The sequence below is a fragment of the Fistularia commersonii genome, chromosome 1, assembly GCF_037954325.1.
Source record: "Fistularia commersonii isolate RoL2024-O1a breed Wild chromosome 1, RoL_Fcom_v1.0, whole genome shotgun sequence".
NCBI classification, from domain to species: Eukaryota; Metazoa; Chordata; class Actinopteri; order Syngnathiformes; family Fistulariidae; genus Fistularia; species Fistularia commersonii.
The window spans coordinates 13,465,701-13,492,784 of NC_141284.1; the positions used below are offsets into that span (position 1 = coordinate 13,465,701).

Consider the following 27,084-nt stretch of genomic DNA (forward strand, 5'->3'; position numbering starts at 1 on the left):
AATTGTTATATGCAGCACATTTCATCTTTTTTTGGTCTTGCCCCCATTTGGCCTGAACTATGTCCCTTTACAAACAAAAATTTCCTTTACTTTGAAAACACTGTGTAGACTGTGCTCTCAGTAATGCAATGTATCCCAAAACTACATTTGGCTAAGTGTGAACTTTTGCATACCTCAATGTTTCTCTTGACAAAGTCCTTCTGTTTTTGCTTGCCTTTGGAAGCTCCACAGTGTCTGCCTTCAAATTGCTTTTCGTCTGTCTCCTCAGCGCCTGCCTCAAATGATTCAGCTCTACTGTCTGGTCTATATCCACCTGTCAGATATATCACAGTTTACATTTTTGAGTAGAAATACTGAACAAAAAAAATGATAAAAAGAATTGAGACAGATTTTTTTTTTTTTTTGTAAACGAGCTAAAAGTTTATGTTATCTTTTAAGTTGTGTCATCAAAGAGATTGCAGCAGCCATAATAATCCTGAAATGAAATGTTGAGACATACATTGCATTTATTATTCTATGCCTGAGCAGCAGGGATCAAAGTGAGATTTTTTTTAATATATATATATATACCACAGTGTACTTCAGACACTGAAATGTCTTTTTGTTTTATTGGATTATTCAAAAAAATAGAAACATCTGAACTAAATTACTTTAAAGCATGTCACCGGTGATTTTAAAACACAATACTCCCGCTCGGAACGGAGTAGAAAAGTGAGAGGCCCATGTTTCCAAAGCCAATCGCGCTACCATGAGTACAGTTCAGGTATGACAACTATTGAGCTGGAAGTTTGTTGTTTTTTCTCACAAAACTTACTTTGGTTCACGTGTTGTCTTTCTCTGTCACATTCAATGTCGGGCACCTGGGTTTTGAAAACAGACACAAACTCATCCTCCTGTTCTGGCCCTTTAAAGAACAGAAAACTTGATTTAACGTCAACGGTTTGTATGGGAGTACCGTTGTTGATTTTCGTGATGCTGCTTACCAATGGATGATCCCAGAGCCCAAAACAACCTTGTATTTAAAGCTTCATGGGCACATTCTGAGCGACCCTCCGGCATACTCGCCTTTAAAAAATACACACCAGGAAAAAAAAAATTACCACAGATGTAAAGCACTGCTGCACAGAATAAATGCAATAGGAAGCCCACCAGGAGCTCTTGCCAAATTTGGGCATTTTGTTTTCTCCGTTGACGCTTGACTTCTTTTTCTTTGCAGAGAGCTGTATACAGCATTGCATCGAGTCTCTCCATCTCCTCGATGGCCCTCTGGAGTTTAGGATCTTCGGTTCCTTTATCATCTGCATCAGCATCACAGCCATCTCAAACACAACACATCCTTTAGAACATTTCTGGAAAAACATCTTGAATGACATAAAACTGTGTGTGGATCTCCAGTACCTTAATAAACACACACTAACCTGCGTCCAGACTTAGACAGGGGCCGATTGCATTATCTTCTGAATTGCTGAGACCCTTAATGGGATCGAGTGTAATGTTTACATGAAATGGAACTGATTTTTATTAGTTTTTTTTTGTGTGTGTGATTGTATGATCCTTAAATAATTACCTGAAGGTCAACGCTGTCAACGGCCAAGAGTTCAAGAGCGAAGAGACTTGCGGGACGTCTCCTGTCACTGTGCGGCAGTAACAGGCTTGAAACACGGCTCCCTGTCTGTTCACTCGACGCGGAAATGTCATCCAAACCACCATGGATGATTTCCATGATTCGTAAGATAAATAATTTAAAAAGACGTATACGGTTGATAGTTAGTGCTAAGTATACCAGTCGCTATTAAAACAAGCTTCAACGTTTTCAGTTTAATTTTGGTAACCACAGACGCAAACGCTACCGGATGTTGTAATTATGCATTCGTTACTATGGATACAGTGTGAATCGAGCTAGCCCAGCTGTTGCTGCTGTAGAGCGACTGGGATGCTAAGCGCTAGATAGCTATTTGTATAGCGGCTAGTTGCTTTCGATTTATCTTCGCTGGGCGCTATGCCGCAAAGTTGGTGGTAAATATCTCAAGGCCGAGAATAGAAGACTGGAGAATCTGTGGCATTTTCTTTGGTAGGTACTGTCAAGACATTTTTAGTCAAGCCGTTAGCAAGCTAAGAGGCCAGTATTGATTAACATCTCCCCGGATGCTAGGTAGCTAGTAACGATACAGAGTAGCTAAACGTGTTGGTAATAATGAAAACCTTTTCGGGTGTGCTGTGTAATTCTGTTAATGATAACACGTTTTTCTATCTAATGAAGATATCAACAACGCCAGAAAGACGATCGAGACTCTGGTCTTGTTTCTACTTAGTTTCATGTTGGCGTTTTCATACCAACAAACCTGTGCTAATCGAGTAGCACTTACAATAGGTGTGTGCCGTTTTGACAGGAATAATACTGGACGAGGCGTATCGTTTATTTTTGAAAGATTTGAAATGGACGTCATTACAACACAATAAAATTAACAATAGTCAAAACAATTGCTTTTATTAAACGCTAGATTGCAAATCCCAATGTTTCTTTAGACGTTTTTCTGACCTGTTATTGTGTCACTACTTGATTTTCACACCTTGTCGTTGGCATCTGTCCTGGGTTTGCAGAGTCTCGGTGTCGTCAAATATCTGCCCCAACCTGCAGATCATTTTTCATATCATAACGTATTCATCTTGGTATTCAAATTTATGTGCAATTATGTTATTGTTACAGAGTGAATTGACTGTAGTGGAAGATGTGCGATGGAAAGGCAGAGTACAACATTGCATCGAAAGCCTGCTGGGCCCACATCGCAGCAAGAAAATGGCCATTCTTGTTGCTGCTGGAACTGACCTTAGTCTCCGCTGGACAAGACTTGGGTAAGGAGTATTTTTAATACAGTCCCACCTTTAGCAAAGCTTGATGAGCTATGTATACATTGTATGAATTTGTCTTTTCCTTGCTGATGAAAAGCAATTAACATTACTAACATTTCAACACCCACTGGACAAGGGATGTGATGAAGGGTTGATAGGGTGTTAATAAAACCAAACCAGTTGTGCAGTACATTTTTACAATATTGCTACATGTTTTGTCACTATTCTAGTATTTGTGCATTATTCTTGTTATTCAGTCACAAAGCATATTTCAATGCAGCCTCAGGGCGGCACGGACCGGTATCTCCCCAAGGCAGCCTTGGGGGGGCACGGGCTAATGTCTCCCTGAGCTGGTCTCAAGCCCGGATAAATGCAGAGAGTTGCGTCAGGAAAGGCATCCGGCGTAAAACTTTTGCCAAAACCAAACATGCAAATCAAACATAATAACCAGATCACACCGATCGGTCGAGGCCCAGGTTCATAACGACTGCCATTGGTACCGATTACCTACAGGGAACCAATGAGTGCCGCTGAGCTACTGTAGGTCAAAGAAGGAGAGGAGGAAGGTGTGTTCGGAAGCAGAGAGAGAAGAGGACACACAAGAGTCTGAGACTGAGTAGGGACTTTGAATAGCGGGACTATGACATGAAAAGGTTGAGAGTTGGTCAACATGATGCAGATAAGGAAAGCGGATATACTGTGTGTCCAGGAGACCAGGAGGAAATGTAGTAAGGGTAGAAGCCCAGGAGCAGGCTTTAAGTTGTACTATCATGGTACTGGGAAGAAGAGAAATGGAGAAGGAGTTATCTTGAAGGATGAGTTTGTTAGGAACATTCTGGAGGTGAAATGCATGTCAGATAGACTTATGAGTCTGAAACTGGAAATTGAAGGTGTGATGCTCAGTGTTATCAGTGGCTATGCCCCGCAGGTGGGATGTGAGTTTGAGGAGAAGGAGAAGTTCTGGAATGAGCCAGATGAAGTGATGCGGAATATCTCCAGAGATGAGAGTGGTAATTGGTGGAGACTTCAGTGGGCATGTTGGTGCAGGGATGAAGAAGTGACGAGTTGATTTGGTATACAGGATAGGAACGCAAAGGGACACATGGTGGTAGGTTTTGCAAAAAGGAAGGAAATGGCCATAGTGAAGACTTTTTCCCAGAAAAAACAGGAACATAGGGTAACTTATTAGAGCGGAGCTAGGTACACGCAGGTAGACTACATCTTGTATGGACAAGGAAACCTGAAAGAGATCAGTGACTGCAAAGTAGTTGTGAGAGTGTAGCCAGGCAGCATAGAATGCTGGTTTGTAGGATGACTCTGGTGACAAGGATGATCATGAGGACAAAGGCAGAGCACAGGACCAAGTAGTGGAAGCTGAAAAGAGAGGAGTGTTGTACGGTTTTTAGGTAGGAGTTTAGAAAGGCTCTGTTTGGTCAGGGAGAGTTTCCAGATGATTGGACAACTGCAGCTAGTATTATCAGGGAGACAGGTAGAGGAGTACTTGGTGTGTCCTCTGGAAGGAACGTATCGGTAGATAAGGAGACTTGGTGGTGGAATGAGGAAGTGCAGGAGTATATACAGAGAAAGCAGTTAGCAAAGAAGAGGTGGGACACTGAGCGGACTGAAGAGAATGGACAGGAGTACAGGGAGATACAACATAAAGTAAAAATAGAGGTAGCAAAGGCAAGACAAAGGGCGTATGATGCCCTGTATGCTCGGTTGGACAGTAAGGAGGGAGAGAATGATCCATACAGGTTGGCAAAACAGAGAGATAAAGATGGAAAGGATGTACAACAAGTCTGGGTGATTAAGGATTGAGAGGATAATGTATTGACAGATGCAAGAAGAGTGATTGGAGGATGGAAAGAGTACTTTGAAGAGCTGATGAATGTGGAAAATGAAAGAGAGGTAAGGGTAGAAGAGGTGACTATTGTGGTCCACAAAGTAGCAGAGATTAGTAAAAGTGAAGTGAGGAAGGTATAGAAGAGGATGAAGAGTAGACAGGAAGTGGGCCCTGATGATATACCTGTGGAGGTATGGAAGTTTCTAGGAGAGGCAGCGGTAGAGTCTCTGACTAGATTATTCAACAGGACCTTAGAAAGTGAGAAAATGCCTGAAGAATGGAGACAAAGTGTGATGGTGCCCATTTTGAAGAATAAGGGGGAAGTGCAGAATTGCAGCAATTTTAGAGGGATAAAGTTGATGAGCCATGCAATGAAGTTATGGGAAAGAGTCGTGGAAACTAGACTGAGAGCAGATGTCAGCATTGTTGAACAGCAGTATGGCTTCATGCCTATCAATAGTACTACAGATGCAGTATTTGCTTTGAGAATGCTAATAGAGAAGTACAGAGAAGGCTAGAGGGAGCTGCATTGTGTTTTTGTAGACCTAGAAACAGCATATGACAGGGTGCCAAGAGAGGAGCTTTGGTATTGTATGAGGAAATCTGGAATGGCAGACAAGTATGCTTGACCGACGCAGGATATATATGCTAGCTGTTAGACAGTGGTGCGGTGTGCTGTAGGGGTAACAGTGAAGTTTGAGGTGGAGGTGGGACTCCATCGGGGATAAGCTCTGAGCCCCTACTTATTGCAGTAGTGATGGACAGGCTGACAGATGCAGCAGGTTAGTTGGAAAATAGTCGAAAATTGCCCAGATATGCTAATTAGAGTGAATGGTTGTCATGTCTGTTTATTTTGCCCTGAGCTTGACTGGCAACTAGTTCAGGGTGTACCCTGCCTCTCAGCTGATGGCAGCTTGGACAGGCTCCAGCATCCCAATGACCCTGACTAGGATAAGCAGTAGATGACTAAGAGAAGAAAGTTAATGTCCACAATGTTAATTTTGTATTTGTTTTAGTATCACAAGATTCTATTTGGTATGGTATAAGAATACAGCACACCAAACAACTGCTGTGCAATATATTCAGATTAAATAAAGAAAAATAAAAATAGACTCAAATGTACTTCATCAAGGAATTCATTATCTGCACATAAGTGCAGATAAATCCTGCTGTGACAGAGCCAACTTTAACATATTACCTTGATGGGCACTGAGACACAAGATTTATTATAGATATTTCCAATAGCTGCCAACAAACTTAACAAAGGGCTTCCTAAGTATAAACGTATATGCCCTTTCTTCTGATTAATATTTACAGCAAATGTATGTACAACTGTACTATTTAAAAAATAGATGTTATAACTACTAGCCAACATTTATAAGGTTCAGAATTTTTATTGCATCATGTCAGGAACAGGGTTTTGTCTTCTTTCTTCTTAGGATTTTAGTGTTTCGTGGTATTATCAGTGGTTCATTATTTGCTTGCTTCACTTTTTGATTTCCAATAATATTAGCTCAAAACATTTGTGCATAATTTCTTGTAAAACCTAAGCTGTTTCTTTGAATCTCTTGGTATTCTATCTTTTCTTCACAGGATGTGTGAGGCCGTACATGGTCCAAAACAGCTGGGTAAACCTAACAGAAACCAACAGGGGTTTGTTCCCTGTGGGGACAGTACTTCAGTACAGCTGTGACCCTGGTTACCTACCGGATGGGCCCAGCAGACTCACCTGCACCACACTGGGACTATGGTCCTCAGAACCCCCTCAGTGTATACGGAGTGGTGGTAAGACATTTTGTTAAAAATGTATGGATCTTTCATACTTAACCCATGTGGTATTTATATTGCTTGAACTTTAGCACTTTGAGATTTGTATTGGAACATCATATCACTTTTTTTAATGTCTTTATTTTCCCGCAGCATGTCTACCCTTGTCCAAACCAGAGAATGGAGGTTATATCTGCCACCCATCACCTTGTAGAATGTTTTCCCATGGCACTATCATTGAGTTCTTCTGTGATACGGGCTTCATTCTCAAGGGAGAGTATAAATACCTGACATGTCAAGATGGGCAGTGGGACAGCCCCATGCAGATCAGCTGTGTCAGTCAAGGTTGGTCAGACTTGAAACTGGCCTCTGCCACATCCATTTCTTATCTTTGATTCGCGTGTTGTTGTGCCTGTCTGCAGAATTTTAAGCAAAAACAGACTTCTGTATTTGACAATACCATCTATCTTGTTTTAAAAGGTTGTATGAGGCCCCTAATGGAGCAACATGTTTCATCCAATCTAACTGAGACCAACAGCAGCTCCTTCCCTGTGGGCACCGTACTCGAGTACCGCTGTGATCCCGGATACATGCCAGATGGATCGAGCATCCTCACTTGCACTGCACCAGGGCATTGGTCATCTGAGCCACCACATTGTATACGCAGTAGCGGTAAAGACCTTTGGGCCTAATTTTTGTGGTTCTAATTATCAAGGGCAAAGGAAATGTTATTTGTCTTTAAATATAAGCCCAGCTATCAGGATAAGGAAACAATTGTGTTTCAGACTTGTCAAAGCTTCACTGGATGATAGACATGTATGTCTGTGGAAGTTCTCTGTCATCCAGGTCATGTTTTTTCTTGGAAAAATCTCCTTGTGGCAATTGGACTTGATTTCCTTCCCTTAAAGAAGTTTCACCTCTCATCCAAAAGGCTTTTTCAGTTCAAATGGACTATGGAGAGTTTCCGAGTATAACATAGTATGTAAAATAATTTAAAAAAAAATTAGAAACTCCCCACAGTCCATTCGTACTAAAACCCTCATATGTGATAATTGACATGTCTTCAAGGGAAGGACATCAAGTCCAGTACCATGAGAAGAAAATTTTGACAAGAATAGACGTGTTGTAACACTTTTTCTTTCTTTCCAGTATGCCAGCTTCCTTATCAGCCAGAGAACGGGGGCTACATGTGCCATCCCTCCCCATGCCAAAAATTTTCTCACGGGACTGTGATTGAATATTTCTGTGATGAAGGCTATGTCTTGAGGGGAGACTACAAATACCTTACCTGCCAGTATGGTGACTGGGACAGCCTGCTGCAGATCAGCTGTGTCCAGGAGCAAGGTAAAGCTGTTTGAAGATACCTTTTATTTTATTAAATAACCTCAATCCACAGCTGAATATTGCCCCTTGTCAACATATTAGTGATTGGTTAGTGATTGTCACCATGAATATACTTACATATTCCTACAAAGACAACAAGTTCAAAACAGGGAAAAAAACATCTGGTTAGAAGGGTAAAAATAATTATCTGACTTTGTCCTGCTATTTAGTTATTTGTTGGCCCATGCTTCATCCTTCAACGTAACGGAAAAAACATTAAAAACATTTTTTTTTATTTTGACGAAGGAAAAAGCTCAGAAAGTAATAATTTAGATATGAAATGCAAGCGGATTTGCAATGTTAGAGAGAATAAATCATATTTCTACCATTATTCTAATTTTCAAAGAAAACATTTACACAATTGAAGATTTGTGAGGATCTGCATCAAACAATTATACAGATGTATTAAGTCACTTGAATATTGTGAATAACCAGGACATCTTTGAGTCAGAAATATTTGTTTTAAATGTATTCCAAATTGCAATTTGAATCAAAACTAAATCATTGTTCTGAGCTTTTCACAGATTCTATCCTAGACACATTGTCTTGGTTTATAGAATGTCCTCATTTGTTCAGATCAGACTTGAGTAATTTATCAGGTTTGATGACGTGACAGACACTTTCATACACTCCTGTGAATCTGATGTACGACAACTTTTTAAAAATGAAATATACCCACTTAATATGATAACATATCAGCTCAACATTATAAAATGTCATTATCAATTATCTCCCAGACCACAATCCAGTGTTACCACTGGGGATGCCTGCCGTGTCCATTGTGTTGTCCACAGCCAGCTCAGTGGCCTTTGTCCTGCTCCTGGTTGTGCTGTTTGTACTTTTGCAGCCAAAACTTAAGTCCTTCCATCGGTATGTTTCATGAAATTTTAACATAAAAAATATTATTTGCATTAATGGAAACCAGAGAAAAATGTACAAATATAACAAAGTAATAATCCTCTTGTACTCCAATCCCAGACGTGATCAGGGAGTGTCTGGCCAGCCTGTGTCAATCATGGTGGAAGGGGTCCAGGTGACTCTCCCCTCATATGAAGAAGCTGTGAGTGGCACTGGTGGTCCAGCCTCTGCTCTCACCCCTGAGTGCCATGTCCAGATAGTGCTGTCTCAGGGTGAACACACCTCTGTCCCAGAAGCTGGACCTTCTCGGCCCTCCTCTCTCAAATCGCTGCAGTCAGAAGTGTCTATAGTCCATCCTTTACCCCCTTCATCATCATCATCAACACCAACACCATCATCCTCTACCTGGGCCCTGGAGCATGCAGGTGCAGCGGCTCCACCATCTTCACAAAGAGGACATACAGACATTGACCACCACAGCCTGACTCTGTTGGATTCAGAAGTGGACTGCTCTTACCGTAAGGCCCGCATCAGTCATACTCCTGTAACTAAATGATGGTCCCTATTTTGCACAGATACCAAGTTTTGTGTGTTTTTCTACAGATATGCCATTGCTGAAAGATGCCTGAAACAGCCTAAGCTCAGCAGATTTTCGAGACAACCAGCAATGCCGCAAGCCTGGAATGGTGGGATGCCTTTTAAGAGTCTGGCACCCCCCACTGAAAGGACGCCGCACGAACCTGTGTCAGCTAGTTCCTTTGATCCTCCCACAGGAAAAATCATGGTAATCATGAGAAAGGATTCACGTGTACATACATGCTTACATTTTTACATATGACTTCTCACATGACATGTCTTTTGTCTGAATCTCAGTTTGACAATACAGAAGAGAAACGAAAGACAGCAGAGGCGTTGAAGGGAATACACATTGAATGCTGTTTTAGAGGGAGAAAAAAAAATCACTGTTTTGATCTAACGGGTAAAGCTGTAAATTTTATTTTGAGAGCGTGTAGTTCTCATATTCTTTTCTTTGTTCATGTTTTACACAGTGACAAAGAATGCATGAATACCAGGAATGCTTGATTGTTGTCCCAGTCACACATTCACAAACCAAATAATTTTGTGACTGTGAATGAATCTTATTGTATTGTTTTGAATAATTACTATATCCATTCCACATATTAATGCACAGTTTAAAGCTGCTAATCCACCCAATAGTTCACTCAGTGTTTCGTTTAACTGAGGGCAAACGTTCAAAATGAATGCCCTCAGCTCTGCACAACTTTCCATCCCTTCATACTCGTGCCCCCGATGGCCTTAGCTTTCCACTTCTATGCACTGGTATCAATAATATGTCAAATAAGGAAAATTAAAGCTGAATGTCATTTACAGTAAATGCCCTCACTGCGTAGTGAAAATATGTATGGTTTTGTCCAACACAAAGGAATAATATCCATTTTTAATTTGTTCTAGTTGCTAAGATATGTTTTAGTTGTTAATGGGATTGTAAAATGTATGTCTAATTTATTTGTGCCCATAATGCTGTTGATCAGCCATAGCCTCTTTTAATGCTTCCAATATTCTTGGGGAAAAAAATCTTCACTTTGCTGCATTAGTTGAGACGATACTGCAGGCAAGTTGTATATGACCCTATACAAGCGGATGGGACGATCTAACAGAAAAAAAATACGTACAGCTTGGTGTAATGTCTGTTTTTAGTTGGTTTTTCCACTGGGTTTACTTTAGGACTTTGAAATGGATCTTATACCTTTTTGTTGATGTATTTGTTTGTGAAGATTGTATTTTAATATATGTAAAAGATTTAAGTTAATTTTCAATGTATATACAATTTGATCACTTTTATTAAATTGTATTTAAGGTGTGCAAATCAATTCTACTTTAAATCAGACTGATTTCTTTTTCAAGTTCCAATATTTTTTATTATTGTAAAAGATTAAAAACTGAGTGTTGAAATAGTGAGCTTTTTAGATACCTTTGAGGACCCCAGCTGCATGGTGTTGTGATGATTGGCTCTCTCGCTGCAAGCAGGTTCTTCATTTGAGTCTGACCAGGTTCTCTCTGTGCGGATTCTCCATGCTCTCCCCCAGCTTGCATGGGTTCGCTCCAGCTTCTCCGGTTTCCTTTGACAATCCAAAAACAGTTAATTGAAGACTCTAAAACATCCAAAGGTATGAATGGTAGAGAATGGTTTTATGACTAAATGAGGCCCTGTGATTGACAGGTGTTCCTGCTTATCAGTCAGTGTCAGCTGGGGTTTGCCTCCAACCCTTCTGTGACCCTGTGTGCAAAATAAAAGAAAATTAAGGATGTAATCAGTCAAATCAATGACAGCCGTCATTCTATCAGTACTTTATATGGGAGTTACATGAACATTTTTTTCAGATTCTGTCTCACAAAGTGAACATGGTCCAGCCTAGGTATCGTTGCAGGGAGCAGATTGGAATATTTGTAATTATACCAGATTAGAATTTTTTTTATACTAACAGAAAGTAACAATGCATTCATACTTGTTGAATATAGTCATTTTGTAAGGCAAAACATTTGTGTCACAGTTTTATATACCTAACTAAGTTTGTCATTAACACATTTCTAAAAGAAGTAAATAAAACTCTTCTATATGCTCATATAGTCATTATTATTAAAAAATTATATATCAGTGTTACTGCTCTTTGCGGTAAAATTCCCATTTGTAACACACAACCCAATTACTTACTGACAAGACACATAAGCAACTGTGACATTTACCCTCAGCTGATTGCTTGAATCTTTCTTAAAATCTCATGCACAGAATCAAAAAAAGGCCTCAATACACTGAAATATGTACAAAACCATAGGAAAGAGAACAGCCCCACAACCTGCAGAGGGTAAGCCACCTTTAAGATGGCAATACTCAGATTTATGTTTTGACAGCTTCTTTCCATGGCAATGGTGCAACTGCATCTGAGGGGAAATATGACTGCATTTAGTTAAATGCTTTTAGGAAAACTAACTTGGTTTAAAAAAAAATTGGCATTGTATTCAGTCTATTTAAGTCTTCATTAGTCTACAAGAAATGCTGGGCCTCAGGTTAATATCACATATTCATTCTAAGTACTTTGTGAGAATAATGTTTTTTCACTGGCAAAGTAATAATTAAGCCAAACAGTTTGATTATTCTCAAAAAAAATGAAAAGGGGATCCTAAAAGCAGAATAGAAATTGGGGAACATTCTAGAACAGCAAACTAAAACTGAGCATTGGGCCTGGATAAGATGCCCAAAATTAGAAACATTTACTTGACACTGAAAACTACACGGAAACAGGAGCACGCTTCTGTAATAGGTGTATTTACTCACTGATGACCGAGTCGGCATGCTCTGGATATATCCCAGTGTGAAACCTATCAGTGGCATCAAAGCTACTGCAGTCACAGCATCTGCAGAAACTCCTGTCCACACCTTCTCCCCAACGGACACAGCACTCATAACAAACAACAAGATGCTACACATTGCCCAAATGAGAAGGCCACTCTGTAGATGCTATGGTAAGATGCTGGTAAGATGCTATGTAAGCCAGTGTCCACTTTCTAACATTTTTGTTACTATCAAAAATGTTCTTTTTTGTTTTGTTGTCATCTGCATCCAGCAATAAAAGCCTCCCTAGGCACTTCACCTTTTCCCCGTCTCTTGTGTGGTTACATTTGGATCCTAAAGCTCCAACAGAAGATCTCGGCCATGTTCTTCTGTTCACCTTATACATTCTCATACCTGCTCTTGCTCTAGATGGGCACAACATTGGCCCTATCGCCCATTATATGCTCCCACTCACACTGACTGTTTCAGGAAACCATGTGGGGAAGATTGGCTTTTTTGTATTGAAATCACCTGACACACTTCTCATTCTAGGCCGGCCCTGGTTGGGGGTGAAAGTTCTACATTTGGGTTAAAGGATTGGTCACATTCTCAGTTGTAGCACCGCCTGCTATTCCACTGCTTTTATGCTGCCTATAGCTTCTACTGTCCTTCACCTGTCCCACCTACTCCAGCTGACCTATCCACAGTTCCCACTGGCTACCACAACCTGGGAGAGCCTTTCAGAATGGACCAGGACTGCTCTCTGCCCCCCATCCACCATTCGACCTTGTCATTGGGCTCCTCCCTGGCTAGCCCCTTTCAACCAGCTTGCTTTGTTGCCTGTCCCTTGCTGAGAAGGCAGCCATGGACAAGTAAGTCACTGATTGCTTGGTGGAGGGTCTCATCCATATCAGTCCCCAGTGGCAGCAGGGTTTGGCCCTTTATCGATTACCAGGGTCACAACAATATCAGTGGAGAACAAGAACTTGCTCCTCCTCATTAAAACTTTGAGACGCTCTAGGCCAGCGGTCACCAACCTTTTGAAACCGAGGGCTACTTCCTGGGCACTCACTAAGGTGAGGAGCTACCGGTTTTATACACACACGCACTTCTAAATTTGCTCAATTTAGCTTTAACTATGTTATTGTTAATTAATGGTATCTAGCTGTGTAAAGACACTGATCATATTAATGATTTCTCACAAAAAATGACAAGATAGGAAATAGATCGACATCAACATGCAACACTTTGTTTCTATGTTTTCATGTTTCAGAGTTTTTCAAATTGAACATTTTCAAATGATCTCTTCTACAACAGTCCTAGGAAATCACAATATACCTCCACAGCATTTTTAACATTTTTTAACAAACATTCTGTACAAGCCTAAGAAAAAATGTACTTCACAGCTATGCTATCAAATTTTATATTTTACAAACACATTTAACAAAGTATGAATGAGACATTTTGAACTGGACACCAAATCTTGTATCTGTTTCTTTGTCAGTTAGTGGGAAGCCTGACGTTGCATGCTCTCCACTAGTGTATTGTTCTCTGGTGTGTAACTTGACACTGCAACTCCGAGTGAGTCCTCACTGAGTCCAGTGAGGCGTCTTTTGTGTTTGCTCTTGATGAAGCTCATGTCAGAAAATTCTGATTCACAAAGATGGGTTGAGCCAAATAGGCTTGCAATCTTCAGAGCTGCTGTGCATGCACCACTATACTTTTCTGTGTCAACAAGGGCCCAAAAGTTTGGTGTACCCTGGTAGGCTTTGAGGTGGAGGTCATTTTGCAATGTTACAATTTCAAGCTCCATCTGTCCATCATCAAGGGTGAATGTTGCACTTGAATTCTCAGCGATGCTTGATATGTCCACATTCATGAAAGGATTAGAAATGAAGGACACACATGGTTCAAACTGACCCAGGTCACAAAACCTGTTCTCAAGCTCTTGTCCAAGTCTTTCTATGACTTGAGAGTACTTTTCTGTAACTTTGTCAAAAGGCTCATATGCAGAAGTATTATCTTTCAGCACAATCTGTAAAGAGGGAAAGTGCAGCATCTTGTTTCTCTTCAAATGCACAGAGAAAATACTCATCTTGGCTTTAAATCCATTTAAAACACTTATCATATCAGTCTTATCTTTGCCTTGCAACTCAAAGTTCAAACTGTTCAGTTTCTCAGTAATGTCAGTTAAAAATCCAAGGTCAAGTGTCCAGTCAGTGTCCTCCAGCAGCGAGGGGTCTTCCCCTGGCGACTGCATGAGCTCTTTGATTTGACCCAAAAGTGACAAAAAAACCATGCAGAATTCCTCCCCTGCTGAGCCATCGGAGCCAACGGGAGTCATAACGCGTTCAAAGCTGATCACACAAGGACTGCTGGTGGATGATGCAGAAAGTTTGGGAACTCTGTGTTACCTTTACAGTGAACAATGATTCCTGCATGTCAGCCGATTGTAGCGGGGGCACTACCCGAAACCACTGATATATGCTTTTCCAGCGGTACCTTTTTCCTCACCGAGTTATAGATGTCTACTCCTCTGGTAGTTGTCTTTAAGGGCTGTCTGTCAAAAGTTCTTCTCTTGTGGAGAAATCATCAAACCTGAAAAAAACGACCATCAGCTGCGCGGTACTGCTACTGTCTACCGACTCGTCACTCTGGATACTGAACCACCTGCACCACGCCACATCACGGTCCAGCTGGTCAGCCAAGTTCGCAAACATCGTTGACATTCTTCTCACCATTGTAGATGCATTCAGTTGAACATCAGAGCGGGTGGAGAAAACATCAGTTCCGTACTTCTCGTCTTCAAGCACAGTTTAAGCGATTACCATCATATAAAAAATACAATTAAATAAATAGATGCAGCTCACTGATAAGTGCTGTTATTTAAGCTAATTTTAGAACAGGCCTCCGGGAGACTCATGTGGTCCTTATGGGCAACCCGGTGCCCACAGGCACTATGTTGGCGACCCATGCTCTAGGCGGTCACCATCTTCACGAAGTTGGACCTCCGGAGCACTTACTATCTCGTACAAAAATGTGAGGGAGATAAGAAGAACACCACCTTAAAAGAAAAAAAAAAATTGAGGCCACGAGTACCTCGTCATGCCCATAGGCCTAACCAACTCCCACACTACCTTACAAGATCTTCCCATAGTTTCATGTGATCTGATCCCTGTAGTGCTTCTCCTTGCCTAACACCGTACTGCATTTTTTTTGGGGGGGGTGCTGTTTTCTTTTTTCCAGTCCGTGTTTGTTTTTTAGTGTTTTAACCTTCAATATTTAACCTTCAATATTTTTGCTAATTTGGACACAGGTGTAAAGCACATTTATCAAGCATACAATTTATAAGAACAGTACCAGTGTTCAAGCTGATCTAGATTTGTTCCTATTGTTTTTTTTCCTTCAATATTTTTTTTTAATTTATTTTCTACTCTTGAGCAAGTTACCTTTTTTGTCCTCTTTTCTCATACTTCATTCACTCAAAAATCTAAAACAAAACAATACCAGTTGTCCATGTGGTTGTAATGACTGTAGTATAAGTGGAAAACAACTCACTCTAAGTATGACTGATGTGTACTTTGGTCTGTAGTGATTGATTATGACCCAGAGACCACAATGCACAAGAGCAGTGATGATGCCGGTATATGGTACAGAATCTCCAGATGAGGGAGACTTTCGCTGTAAATTATAAGCAGCAAGGCCATAACACCCAGACCTCCAATACTGGAACATGTGGTCACCAAGATGCTACAAGGATAAGAAACTCGATCAGACAGGTGCATTCAAAATACAGATTTTCCCTGCATCCAAGATTATGTGCAGATATTGAAGAATTTGTACTTCTGAGATGCAATTATGTAACCAAGACCTTTGGTTTTCAATCTTCATCTAAATGTTAATCCATTCATTATTTGAGGATATCTTGTCTTGCCCCTTTGGGGTGAAGCTGGAGCCAGTTGTAATTGTTATGTGGCAAGAGGCAAAGATTAACCTGGACGGGCCCTCTGGCCAGTCAACCAGAGGGCCACGTATGGTTGTAAAACCCATTTACTCTGTTATTGACACTCTGAGACAACCTGTCAACAACCCAGGCAGGCACGGGAAGATTCAAAACAGACTGACGACATTAAAATTCTTTACTTCATTCATATTCATTCATTCAATAGCCACAACCTACTTCCAAGTGATACTAATAAACTAATTAGGGAGTATATTAATCAATATTCAATATATAACACAAAAATCTGATCAGAATTTCTCTAAGGCCTAACCTGGGGCTTACATCCCCCTTTAGGGCCAGGGTAAAAAAATATTTGACATGCTTCAGCTGCCACAGATGAGCACAATCAAGGCCCTCATGGAGTTCATCTTCAAAATTTTGGCTAGACAGAGAGGAAATCAGGGGCATGATGCCAAACTGTGCCACCAATCTAATAGCTACTCCACTTGGCCTCAGCAAATGGCTTTTAATTTTGGAGAGCTCCAGGGTACATCCCATCGAGATGATCACGATGATGATGATAATTACAGCAATGATATTGATGATCATGTTCAGTGAGGAATGGATGGAGAACCAGCTCATGCTTCCATTGACAGGCTTCTTAAGTACTCTGTACCCATGTAGGCTTCTGATGTGTTCATTGCTGCATTCATCTTTATAGCTTCATCTACTGTAACTTTCACATGTCACAAAAAGCAGTTGAAATGCATTTATCAAAAAGCAAGTTTACTTTAAGATCTTTATTGGTTTGAAGTTTTGTTGCATACTTTTACACATGCAAGTATCAGTATGTTGGTACATATTTTGCGATTCAGAGCACAGTTCTATTTTTTCTCATGTGTTGGGTAAATACTTTCATACGATAAGCAAGTACAGAGACAGAAATGCATTAATAAATACTATACAGGGAGGGAATTTTATATTGATATATATAGGTAAGGGTCGACTTGCTCTTGCTGCATTTTTACATTTTGAATGTATTATATGTAAGACAATTTATATATATCTGACTCCGGATAAGGGGGAGAAGATGGATGCATGGATGGATAATTTATATATAAATCTTCTTCTTTGCCTTTTGGCTTTTCCCTCCAGGGGTCGCCACAGTGAATCAACCTTTTCCATTGAACCCTATTCTCTGTATCATCCTCCCTCACACCAACTAACTTTATATCCTCTCTCACTATATCCATAAATCTTCTCTTTGGTCTTCCTCTTGACCTCCTGGCTGGCAGCTCTAATTCCAGCGTCCATCTACCAATATATCCACTATCCCTCCTCTGTACATGACCGAACCATTTCATCATTCCCTTCTTCCTCTCCACGTCTTCTCACACTCTTTGTGTCAAGTCTGCACCAATTACCACTCTCTCATCTCTGGAGATATTCTACATCACTTTATCTAACTCATTCCAGAACTTCTCCTCTTACTCACATCCCACCTTTGGGGCATAGCAACTAACAACACTGAGCATCACACTTTCAATTTCCAGTTTCAGACTCATAAGTCTATCTGACATTCTTTTAACTTCCAGAAGATTCCTAACAAACTCATCCTTCAATGTAACTCCTACTCCATCTCTCTTACAGTCAGATGATAAGATGAAATGTACTTTAATGATCCTATGCTTGGGAAATTGTTTTGCAGCAGCAGCAAGACATACAAGGATAAGACAAGCTAAAACTACATGTAAAAAAGAAATAAAAGAAAATAAACTCTGAGGGGTAAAGGAATGAAGTATAATCTGAAAAAAGGATCAGATCTACCAATATACAGTAATAGATAATGAGCAAAGTGGCAATGTGAAGTAGCTCGGCAACTGATAACAGTGAGTTACTTATAGGGTTATGGCATGAGGTAGGAAAGATTTCCTGTATCTTTCTGTTCTACAGCAGAGCTGTAACAGTCTGCTGGAGGAGCTACTCCACTGTCTATCATCTCCATGATGGACGACAGTTTCTTAAGCGTCCTCCTTTCCACCTTGGTCTCACAGTTCTCCATCCATAGACCAATCACAGAGCTAGCTCTCCTGATGACCCTGTCCAGTCTGTGGGACTCTGGCTATGATGCTGCTCTCCCAACACACAGCTGCAAGAAAGATGACACTGGAGACAACCGACAGATAGAAGATCCCCAACATCTTGCTGCATATATTAAATGATCTGAGCTTCCAGAGGAAGTACAGTCTGCTCATACTCCACCTGTACACAGATTCTGTGTTGGAGCTGCAGTTAAGTCTGCTGTCAATCATGACACCCAGGAATCTATAGTTCTCAGCCATCTCCACCACCTCACCACTGGTCTGTAGAGGCTGCGCCGGCATGTCCATCTTCCTCCCGAAGTCGATCACAATCTCCCTGGTCTTCCTGAAATTTAGAGTCCAGTGGTTCCATTCAGTCCAGTCTACAAATCTATCTACCAGCGTCCTGTACTCCCGCTCCTCTCCCCTTCTTATACGCCCTACAACAGCCGAGTCATCCAAGAATTTCTGTAGGTGGCATGGCACTGTGTTGTACTAGAAGTCAGTGGTGTAAAAGGTGAAGAGAAAACTAGAAAGCACAGTACCCTGAGGAGCTCCAGTATCACTAACTACTACATCAGACAAAAGCTGCCCAGATGGACAAACTGTGGCCCGCCCATCAGGTAGTCAGTAATCCAGGCAATTACTGAGCCGTTGACACCCATCACCCGCAGCTTCTCGCCCAAAAGCAGGGGCTGAATGGTGTTGAAAGCACTGGAGAAATCAAAGAATGTGATTCTCCCAGTACCACCTCCTCAATTCAGGTGCAGATGAGCTTGTTGCAGTAGGTAGATGATGGCGTCTTCAACTCCTAAGTGGGGCTGATAGGCAAACTGAAGAGGGTCCAGCACTGTTGCCTCAGGTGGGTGAAGACCAGTCTCTCCAGAACCTTTATCACATGACATGTGAAGGCACCTGGTTGATAGTCTTTTGATTTGGTATTGTCAGTACCGTGATAGTACAACTTCAAACTTGATCCTAAGCTTCTAGCCTTACTACCTTTCCACCTGGTCTCCTGGACACACAGGATATCCACATTCCTTCTCTGCATCATGTCAACCAACTCTGTACCTTTTCCTGTTAGTATCCCGATATTCAAAGTCCATACTCTCGGTTCAAGAAGACTCTTGCCTTTCCTGTTCTCTCTCTGCTTCCCAACACGCATTCCTCCTCTCCTTCTTTGACTCACAATAGCCCAATTTCCACTGGTACCCTGTACGTTATCGGCACTAATGGCAGTCGTTGTTAACCCGGGCTTCGAGTGATCCAGTATGAGATTCTTGGGTTTGATTTGCAAGTTTTATGCTAGATGCCCTTCTTGACGCAACCCTCTGCATTAATCCAGGCCTAGGACTGGCTCAGGGAGACACTGGCCTATGCCCCCCTGAGGCTAAATCAAACCATCATGGCTCATACAATATGCTTCAGATGCTCCTTTGTGCCCACTGCTATCAGGAAATGCAACAGCAGTTTGGACAGCACATACAGCTGACCTGACTGAGCCACATGTGTCCTTCTTGGCCACTACCTGCAACTTTTCACTTTGTTCCTAATCTTGTATAGCAGTTTTTTAATCTTTTTATCCTTTTATTTGTTATTGTCTCTGTCGTATTTAATGTCTTTATCTTTTGTTTATTTATTGTCCCCATCTTATTAATGTAATTTGATTGAGGTACCTCTCCTCTTTCCCTGTGCTGCTGTGACACTTGAATTTCCCCATTGCGGATCAATGAAGTATAATCTTATCTTATCTTATCTTATCTTATCTTATCTTATCTTATCTTATCTTATCTTATCTTATCTTATCTTATAATTGAATAATGCTCTTTAAATTATTACAGCCCCATTACCAAATCCTGATTTGTGGTTAACGTTTCCATATATTGTGAGTTACCTAAATGAATATTCAAATGAATTCCCATTTAGCACATTTAGTATATATTGTTGCGAAAGTGTTATTAGAAAAGAAGAATATGCGGACTGACACTTGACAAAACACTAAGGCCTTCAACAAAGGAAAGTGAAAAAAAAAACAGGATTAAATAATAACATGAATGTATTTGGGGTTTACTTGAATATATTGCAAGTTTGAGAATGCTGAAAAGTTTTGCTGTCTTTGAGGTCAGTCACATGAAATAGTGGTAATGATATGGGGTTGGTCCAATACAAAAATAAAATAAAATAAAATAAAAAAATAAAAAATAAAATAAAATAAAATAAAATAAAATAAAATAAAATAAAATAAAATAAAATCAAATAAAATAAATATCTGGTTTGTAGCTTTGGGAGAATCGATCAAGAACGCATATGTGTTTGAATTGAAATACAGATGGTTTTAAGTTATTGAGTACCTTATTGGGGAGAAATAAAAAATACGTTTTCAGTTAATTAAAAAGATGTATGGAGGAATGCGAAATGGGACATGTTGGTATTATCTATGCAAGTGCAGCGCAATTGCATGCAGGAACTGCTCAGTAATGATCACGTCCTAAATGGGAGGGCTGTGGGGGGCGGGGAATGTAGTTCTAATGATGTCGTGCGAATCCCGATAAGGAACCATCATGACAGGAAAACATTGGGCTCATTGGGCGCTACAACACAATATTACTACAATTCCCAGATACACTGAACATACCGCGCATGCGCTGTCTTTTTCAATCCATGTGTAGGTGAATCACGTGTAAGAGACCGTTTATTCCGTCATGCCTCTGCTGTAGCAGATTTTATAATTTGCTTTTCGGTTGTAAACCGGTTATACGTTTTGTTTTTGACATATTTTATTTTTCTAATACTTCTTACCCGAAGAATGAGCGAAAACGATGACATCGAAGTCGACAGCGACGTATGTGCCTAAGATTCCCTTTGAGGCAGCTAGCCAGTTTGTTAGCAAAACAGCAACTTTATCGAGTTGGCTTATTTACGCGACCCGTGTCAGCTAGCTAGCTAGGTTATCAGAACAACACATAGTCGAGCAAATTGCCAGCAAACAGGTTATTCGCGTTTAAGATTAAGCCACGTCGCCGTTCTGAATTGCTGGTGTGTAAATGATAGTTTAGCACAGTTAGATAGACATTCGTTTTCTTCCCCGCAAACCTCGAAATTGGTGGTGGCTGTGGTCGGGTTCTTGCCGAAGGACGCCATAAACTTGCTTAATACACACTTTGGTCACTCTTTCCACAGTAATGCTGTTTATTGTGGAAAAGCGTTTATTGTCTCGTCTATCAAGTTCCATACGAACATGATAATGAACATAATGTGGTAGTTATCGAAACTGTCACTGAAGATCGAAGGCAGTTAAGCTCTTAGCTAGCTAGGTCAGCTTATTTGAGAGGAAAAGCCTGGGGTGGCTGAGATAACGAGTCCTTTATTTAAATCAACTGTTGAAATTGTTTTCGAGTGTGTCTTTCGATCAGTCAGATTAATCGAATTCTCTTGTACGTGTTACTATGATGTCACCACGCCTGCGTGGCTATACGTGACTGAGAAGTTGGGACGCTTCAAGTATTTCTTCCTTATTTAATTCCCAATAGTAAGAATCCGCTCTCCTTAACATTTTCATTACACACAGGTAGCTTATGTAGCAAAACAGGCTTTGACACGCGCAAAGTACTTGGTACTCTGCTGAAACGTCCTCTATATTACCTTTAATCAGTCGAGTAGCTACCTGAACTGCCTACAGAACGTATAGGGGCAGTCGTATTTTAGGGTTTTGTCGTTTCAGACCTGACATCTGTATTCCCATGTACATATCGTTGGTTGTTCATTTACAGCAGTAATATGTCTTACTTGAAACTCAATTGGTGCAGGAGCCTTCCTGCTGGAAATTACGTTTGAAACATACGTGTAACACGCATCGTAGAAGGCCAAATATAAGCAAATCTCAATGCTCCATTTTGTCCAATATGAAATAAAGAAATGACACGGAGCCAATCAGTTACATTCCTAGATCTACGTGTATTAATTTGAGCCAATGCCATGTCCTCGATCTGGTCTGTATTTCTCTGAGCTGTAGATTCCCATCCCCCCACTTGATTAAGCAGAGATCTCCAGCTTCTGCCTGTAAACCCACAGTTTACATGAATTATGTGTTCTGGGCCAGATTGTCTTTTGGAACTATTTGCTGTTACTCAGTAAAATACCTTGTTGAATAACCCAAAAATATTTTCTTTCACATTTTTATTTTCCTTGAAGAGCATTGATTTTAGCGAGATGTTTGTATTACTTTTTAGTGTTTACATATCTCTGCATTGTGATAAAATATGATACAAACTGGTATTTTGCTTTTAAATGTATTGAACTTTCCTAAACTATATGACTTAACACAGCAGCAAACAACATAGTTGTTTCAGAGGCAATGTCCAGTATTGATGTCACATGCGAAAAAATTTGATAATGAGTAATGTTTTACTTTGAAGTGAAACAATAGTTACTAGTACAGTCATAGTTCCATCTGTTATTCAACTTGGTTTCCATCCTGTCCCCAATCACATCAATTAGTTGTCTACCCCATCACAGCCAAGTTTGAGGTAATGATCACTAGGTTGAGTAATTTTATCAATCGGGGATATTCTCTACTAGAAAATGATGCACTTTATATTTCACTTATGATACTATCTTTCATTTGCAGTGAGATTGAGGTCATTAAGTCCCTGTGAAACAGTTGTTATATTACTAATGAGGATAGTGGCAATTCATAGCTCTAAACTTAAGGTTCTAGCCTTTTTGTTATGTGGCTTTTATACCTTGTGCGTTTGCAAAGTAAGCCCTCTCAATTGCCTGTGTAATTGTTGTCTTTTCATTACAGGCAGACAAGCGAGCACATCACAATGCACTGGAGCGTAAACGCAGGGACCACATTAAAGACAGCTTTCACAGTTTACGGGATTCTGTGCCTTCATTACAAGGAGAGAAGGTGAGCAAAAAGATCTTTTATATTGAAGTTGTACATTATCGCCTAATAGCAAAGACAGAAAAAACATGGGTCAGCATTCATTTCCTATCGTCACCCTCTTAGAATAATCGCCCAAGTAATTTTTTTCAGATTTTCCAGGAAACACAAAAAAACTGAACCATTTGACACACTCTTGACATAGGCAATTTCTACTAAAGGAGATTGGCACAATCTGTTTAACTGAAGATGTAGGCAATTTTGCCAGAGGTGGTCAGCATCATGAGGAGATGATTTAGGCCAAAAAAAAACATTTGTAAAAAAAAAAATGACTTAGGCGATTATTTATAGAGGGTGACGATATGATATAAATGTGTTGGTGCTGACATCTGAGTAACAACACATTGCATACATACACAATAACCAAATTCTACAGCAATGCAGACCTCAACCAAGATTAATACTGCAGGAATAACACATGCAAACCCATACATTTATCAATTTGAATATGCCTGATTTATTTTTATTTAGGCCCATAAAAACCTTTACTGAAAAAGTTTTAAAAACATTAGAGACCTTTATCCCAGCTGTGCAGCTAAGAAAAATTATGGACTTGTAATATAATAGCGTCATCCTTTGCCAGTTATTTACACATTATTTCATCCATGTTAATGGCATGTTACTTCTTGGTGAAATTTTAAAGAATGTGACATCTATGGAGTTATACCACAACCATCAATTTCTATTATCCCTCAGTCTTGATTTCTGTTAAAGTAGTCTCGCTAAGTTGTCCATAAAACTCATTATCAGTCTCTAAAGGTGAAGGCAGGGTTGGTGAGTAATGGGGTTGCGGTGATGTCACAAAGGCTAACTTAGTTTGATGTATAGTATGTAAGGAATGCAAACCACTCAAAACTTCACAGAAGAACAAGCTTCAACCCCCTACCACACACATACACAGAATCAAAGAGGAGGCTTATGCCAGGTCGGCACCCATACTGTCTTTTTGATATGTATTTTACTTGTATGTATGATGTCGAAAGCTTCAATTTAAGCTAGCAAGGACAATGTGCATTGTTTGCTAGCATGAAATTGAGATTACAACCAGATATCTAACCTGCAAATCAAAACCATGCCATGTGTTAGACATTCCTATGTTAATGTGAAATGTTTTAGTGTAGACTTTTAGTATCCTGTAATTGTTGTTGCACATTATAGTTCATAGTGTCCATTACCCTTAGTAAACTGCACTGTAGTCTATTTAGTAGTGTAGCGTTGAGAATCCTCAGATTAAACAAAATAATTGTCTCATGGCCATTTCATTAGGTACATCTAGCAAGGACTTCATTCAACCCCCTCTTACTTTAAAGCCACCCTACATCTTCTTAGTATAAATTCCACTCCGCGTTTCAAACATCATCATATTGGCCCATAATAACATTGGAAGTTCAAAGATCCCTGACAAACTTCTTTTTATTATTATGGTATTGACTATTCCAGTCTTAAAAAGTATGATGTGTATGATATCAAAGTGATCTTCAACACTAGTACAATGGTCTTTCCCCCTATATCACTCAACCAAATCTTTTCTTATGATCTGTCATTAAAATATATATAAGTAGAGTAGCCTGTGGTTGTGACTAAACAGTTTTGGGAGGAGATATCCCTTACAAAAGTTGTAAAACCTCCCTATTCCTCTGATACCCAACCGCTGATTTCTGTTAAATGCAACATACTGATATGGTAAGGAAGGCTAATATAAAAGCACAACAAAAAAATCAGTAGTGTAACATTCCAGGTGGGTCTACCACATTAAAATGGATATGCTCATCAGCTTACTTAATACTCCACTAATAGCTTGAGGAAAGATGAATACATTCAATTCAAATGGGTCAGAAAGAAAACTAACTCTGATCCCATCTGAGTGTCAAAGCAGGAATAGAAGCTCACTGGCTTGTGTTTTAATTTTCAAGCTCTGTTAGCAATTAAAATTATGTTATTAATGGTATACTAGCTGCAAGGCCATCTCCTGCTCTCTGTTTGCTGACTTTACTTCGTTTAAGGATAGTTTTTTTTTGTGTTTGTTCTATATCTTTCAGGGTACATGTTTTGAGAAGCGTATATTTATTTGCATGTCCTGAGTTTGGCACCTCATGTCTTTTAATACTAAAGGTTTTCATTCTGAATGTTTTAGCAGACATTTGGTTTTAACTAACTATAAGATTAGCAGTGCTTTACAAAAAGACCAGTGAATGTACAACTTTAGCAATGTTTACTCTGTACAACTGTGTATGTTGCTTTGTTGATTGACACTGCAGCGTTGCCTTATTTTCTGAAATTGTCTGCTGACAGAGTTCTGTTAAACAGGCTTCCAGAGCACAGATTCTTGACAAAGCCACTGAGTACATCCAGTACATGAGACGAAAAAACCATACCCACCAGCAGGACATTGATGACTTGAAGAAGCAGAATGCAGTACTAGAGCAACAGGGTATGTGGAAGATTAAAAAAAAAATAACCATAAAATCAATTAATTAAGGGTTTTGTTTTAGTTATAAAGTGCAATATTTGAGATATTTGTTGATATGACTTCTAATGAAATGTCTTTGGGAACCTCTGCAGTTCGTGCTCTGGAGAAGGCCAAGGGGAACACTCAACTCCAAACAAATTATTCTTCTGATAGCAGCTTGTACACAAACCGTAAAGGGAGTGCAGTGTCAGCCTTTGATGGCGGGTCTGACTCGAGCTCTGAATCAGAACAAGATGAGTTACCCAACAGAAAGAGGTCACGCATGGAGCCCAGCTAAACTCTGATCAACCAAGCTCTCCAAACAGACTGTGCCGCCGACCAGCCCTAACTCCTCTGCACTCAGCCCTGCCTTTATGCCAGTCCAGAATACCAGGTGGAGACATTGTGAGAGGTGCTATTATATATAAAACGCTTCAATCTTCCTTTTTCTCCAGATAAGCCATGTGTCACTCCTGTCAAGGCAACAACCCCCCAAAGTGAGGCAGCTCTGCAGTTTTGAAATGTTTTTGATGTTTTTTTTCAAACCTTGTAATAACCATCAATATGATAAATGAGATATTACGAGGTGTAATGGGTAAAGTGATCCATTGAAGCTGTAAAAAAAAATAAATAAATCTGTGTGTATGTGTGGGTGCACCCGCTTGAGTGTACAAGCCATTCACGTTGGTTTAGACAACAGTTTAATTTGCATAACCACAAGACCTTGGTGATAGGCAATGTTTTTAATATTCACACTTTTTCAGAAAAGAAAGTGATGATGCTTTTGGAAAAAAACACATTATACAAGAAGGAACCCTTATTCAGCATAGGTGGCTCAAGTTTTCGTCTTTGAAATGTTTGTGTTGATTAAATCCCCTTATTTATAGTGATCCACCAAAATTAAGTTTAGTGCCCCTCTAAAATGTCTGACGTCTCATGTAATATTGAGATTTTTCAGAGAAAAAAAAGAGGGTGTAAGCACTAAAGGCTTGTTTAAATCGATTTTTCACAGGTTTAGCTATTCACTTTACCCTCTTTTTTTGTCAGACACAATGTGTGTATAAAGAAGAAAACAAATCCCCTAATGAATAATGAATGTTACACAATCAAGTTAAAGGACAGTGACCTTCATTTTTGTTAATGGAAACTTGTTTCAGTGTCTCATATATTACACTGTATACTATTAATAGTGTCAGGTCTGCAAAAAAGCCTTCCCTTAAAACATTTATCCATGTGTGGAAGGTTTCTTTCTCCTTTTTCTGCAGTGGTTAACTAATGTGTACGTAATCAGTATTTGTTAGTTCCATTCCATGGAAATTACAGGTATGTTGTACATACTGCCAATGGTTGTCTTGCAAGTTAAGGCATACCTTTATTATAATACTATAAATAAAACTATTTTATCCTTTACTGATGTATTTGTGACTCAACATGTTTATTTGAATGTTATGAGGTCATTTACAGTATGGAGTTGTTTATGGATATGACTAAAACTAGAATGTCTTGTATGTTCCAGGAAATGTTCATGAAACTATCTTACAGTATACTTAAGATGATAACTATGTGGTTATACTAAGATTGCAATTCAAAGAATAGCTGTTACAATATTA

At 39.8% G+C, this 27,084-nt stretch overlaps 3 protein-coding genes and 1 pseudogene across 4 annotated transcripts in view; 2 read left to right on the forward strand and 2 right to left on the reverse strand.

Moving 5' to 3' along the window:
* The window catches only part of fsip1 (fibrous sheath interacting protein 1), a 38,159-nt gene extending 36,436 nt beyond the window's left edge, over nt 1-1,723 (reverse strand). Inside the window, exons 1-6 of the mRNA XM_086169616.1 lie at nt 1,568-1,723; nt 1,419-1,473; nt 1,150-1,319; nt 984-1,065; nt 815-904; nt 174-313 (exon numbers count right to left, since the gene is read on the reverse strand). Coding sequence (XP_086025742.1) covers nt 174-313; nt 815-904; nt 984-1,065; nt 1,150-1,319; nt 1,419-1,473; nt 1,568-1,723 — 693 coding nt within the window. The remainder of the gene's footprint in view (nt 1-173; nt 314-814; nt 905-983; nt 1,066-1,149; nt 1,320-1,418; nt 1,474-1,567) is intronic.
* On the forward strand, nt 1,501-10,593 carry LOC147237431 (sushi domain-containing protein 4-like). Its single transcript, XM_086148991.1, has 9 exons — nt 1,501-2,071; nt 2,708-2,853; nt 6,287-6,478; nt 6,614-6,805; nt 6,941-7,132; nt 7,610-7,804; nt 8,581-8,713; nt 8,822-9,219; nt 9,305-10,593. Exons 2-9 carry the CDS (start codon nt 2,730-2,732, stop codon nt 9,328-9,330), a joined length of 1,452 nt encoding a protein of 483 aa, XP_086005117.1. The 5' UTR covers nt 1,501-2,071; nt 2,708-2,729; the 3' UTR covers nt 9,331-10,593.
* Nucleotides 10,594-11,512: 919 nt separating this feature from the next.
* LOC147237432 (hepatic sodium/bile acid cotransporter-like) lies at nt 11,513-18,742 on the reverse strand (annotated as a pseudogene).
* Nucleotides 18,743-20,719: 1,977 nt separating this feature from the next.
* Nucleotides 20,720-26,880, forward strand: LOC147237433 (protein max-like). 2 transcript variants are annotated; one of them, XM_086149010.1, is made up of 4 exons: nt 20,720-20,919; nt 22,882-22,989; nt 25,318-25,456; nt 25,588-26,880. In XM_086149010.1, the coding sequence occupies exons 1-4, from the start codon at nt 20,884-20,886 to the stop codon at nt 25,770-25,772; spliced, it is 468 nt and encodes a 155-aa protein (XP_086005136.1). In that variant the 5' UTR covers nt 20,720-20,883; the 3' UTR covers nt 25,773-26,880. The 2 variants fall into 2 exon arrangements, with proteins under 2 accessions (XP_086005136.1, XP_086005127.1); XM_086149001.1 differs by having other exon boundaries at nt 20,759-20,919; nt 25,333-25,456.
* The last annotated feature ends 204 nt before the right edge of the window (nt 26,881-27,084 follow it).

What these genes read in the sequence shown, in the direction of transcription:
- LOC147237433 (XM_086149010.1), top strand. Translation starts at nt 20,884, where the DNA reads ATGAGCGAAAACGATGACATCGAAGTCGACAGCGAC. An exon ending in ACATCGAAGTCGACAGCGAC is followed by an intron (nt 20,920 to 22,881) that starts GTATGTGCCTAA and finishes TTTTCATTACAG; the next exon opens with GCAGACAAGCGAGCACATCA. An exon ending in TGCAGTACTAGAGCAACAGG is followed by an intron (nt 25,457 to 25,587) that starts GTATGTGGAAGA and finishes GAACCTCTGCAG; the next exon opens with TTCGTGCTCTGGAGAAGGCC.
- LOC147237431 (XM_086148991.1), top strand. Translation starts at nt 2,730, where the DNA reads ATGTGCGATGGAAAGGCAGAGTACAACATTGCATCGAAAGCCTGCTGG. An exon ending in AAACTTAAGTCCTTCCATCG is followed by an intron (nt 8,714 to 8,821) that starts GTATGTTTCATG and finishes CTCCAATCCCAG; the next exon opens with ACGTGATCAGGGAGTGTCTG. An exon ending in AGAAGTGGACTGCTCTTACC is followed by an intron (nt 9,220 to 9,304) that starts GTAAGGCCCGCA and finishes GTTTTTCTACAG; the next exon opens with ATATGCCATTGCTGAAAGAT.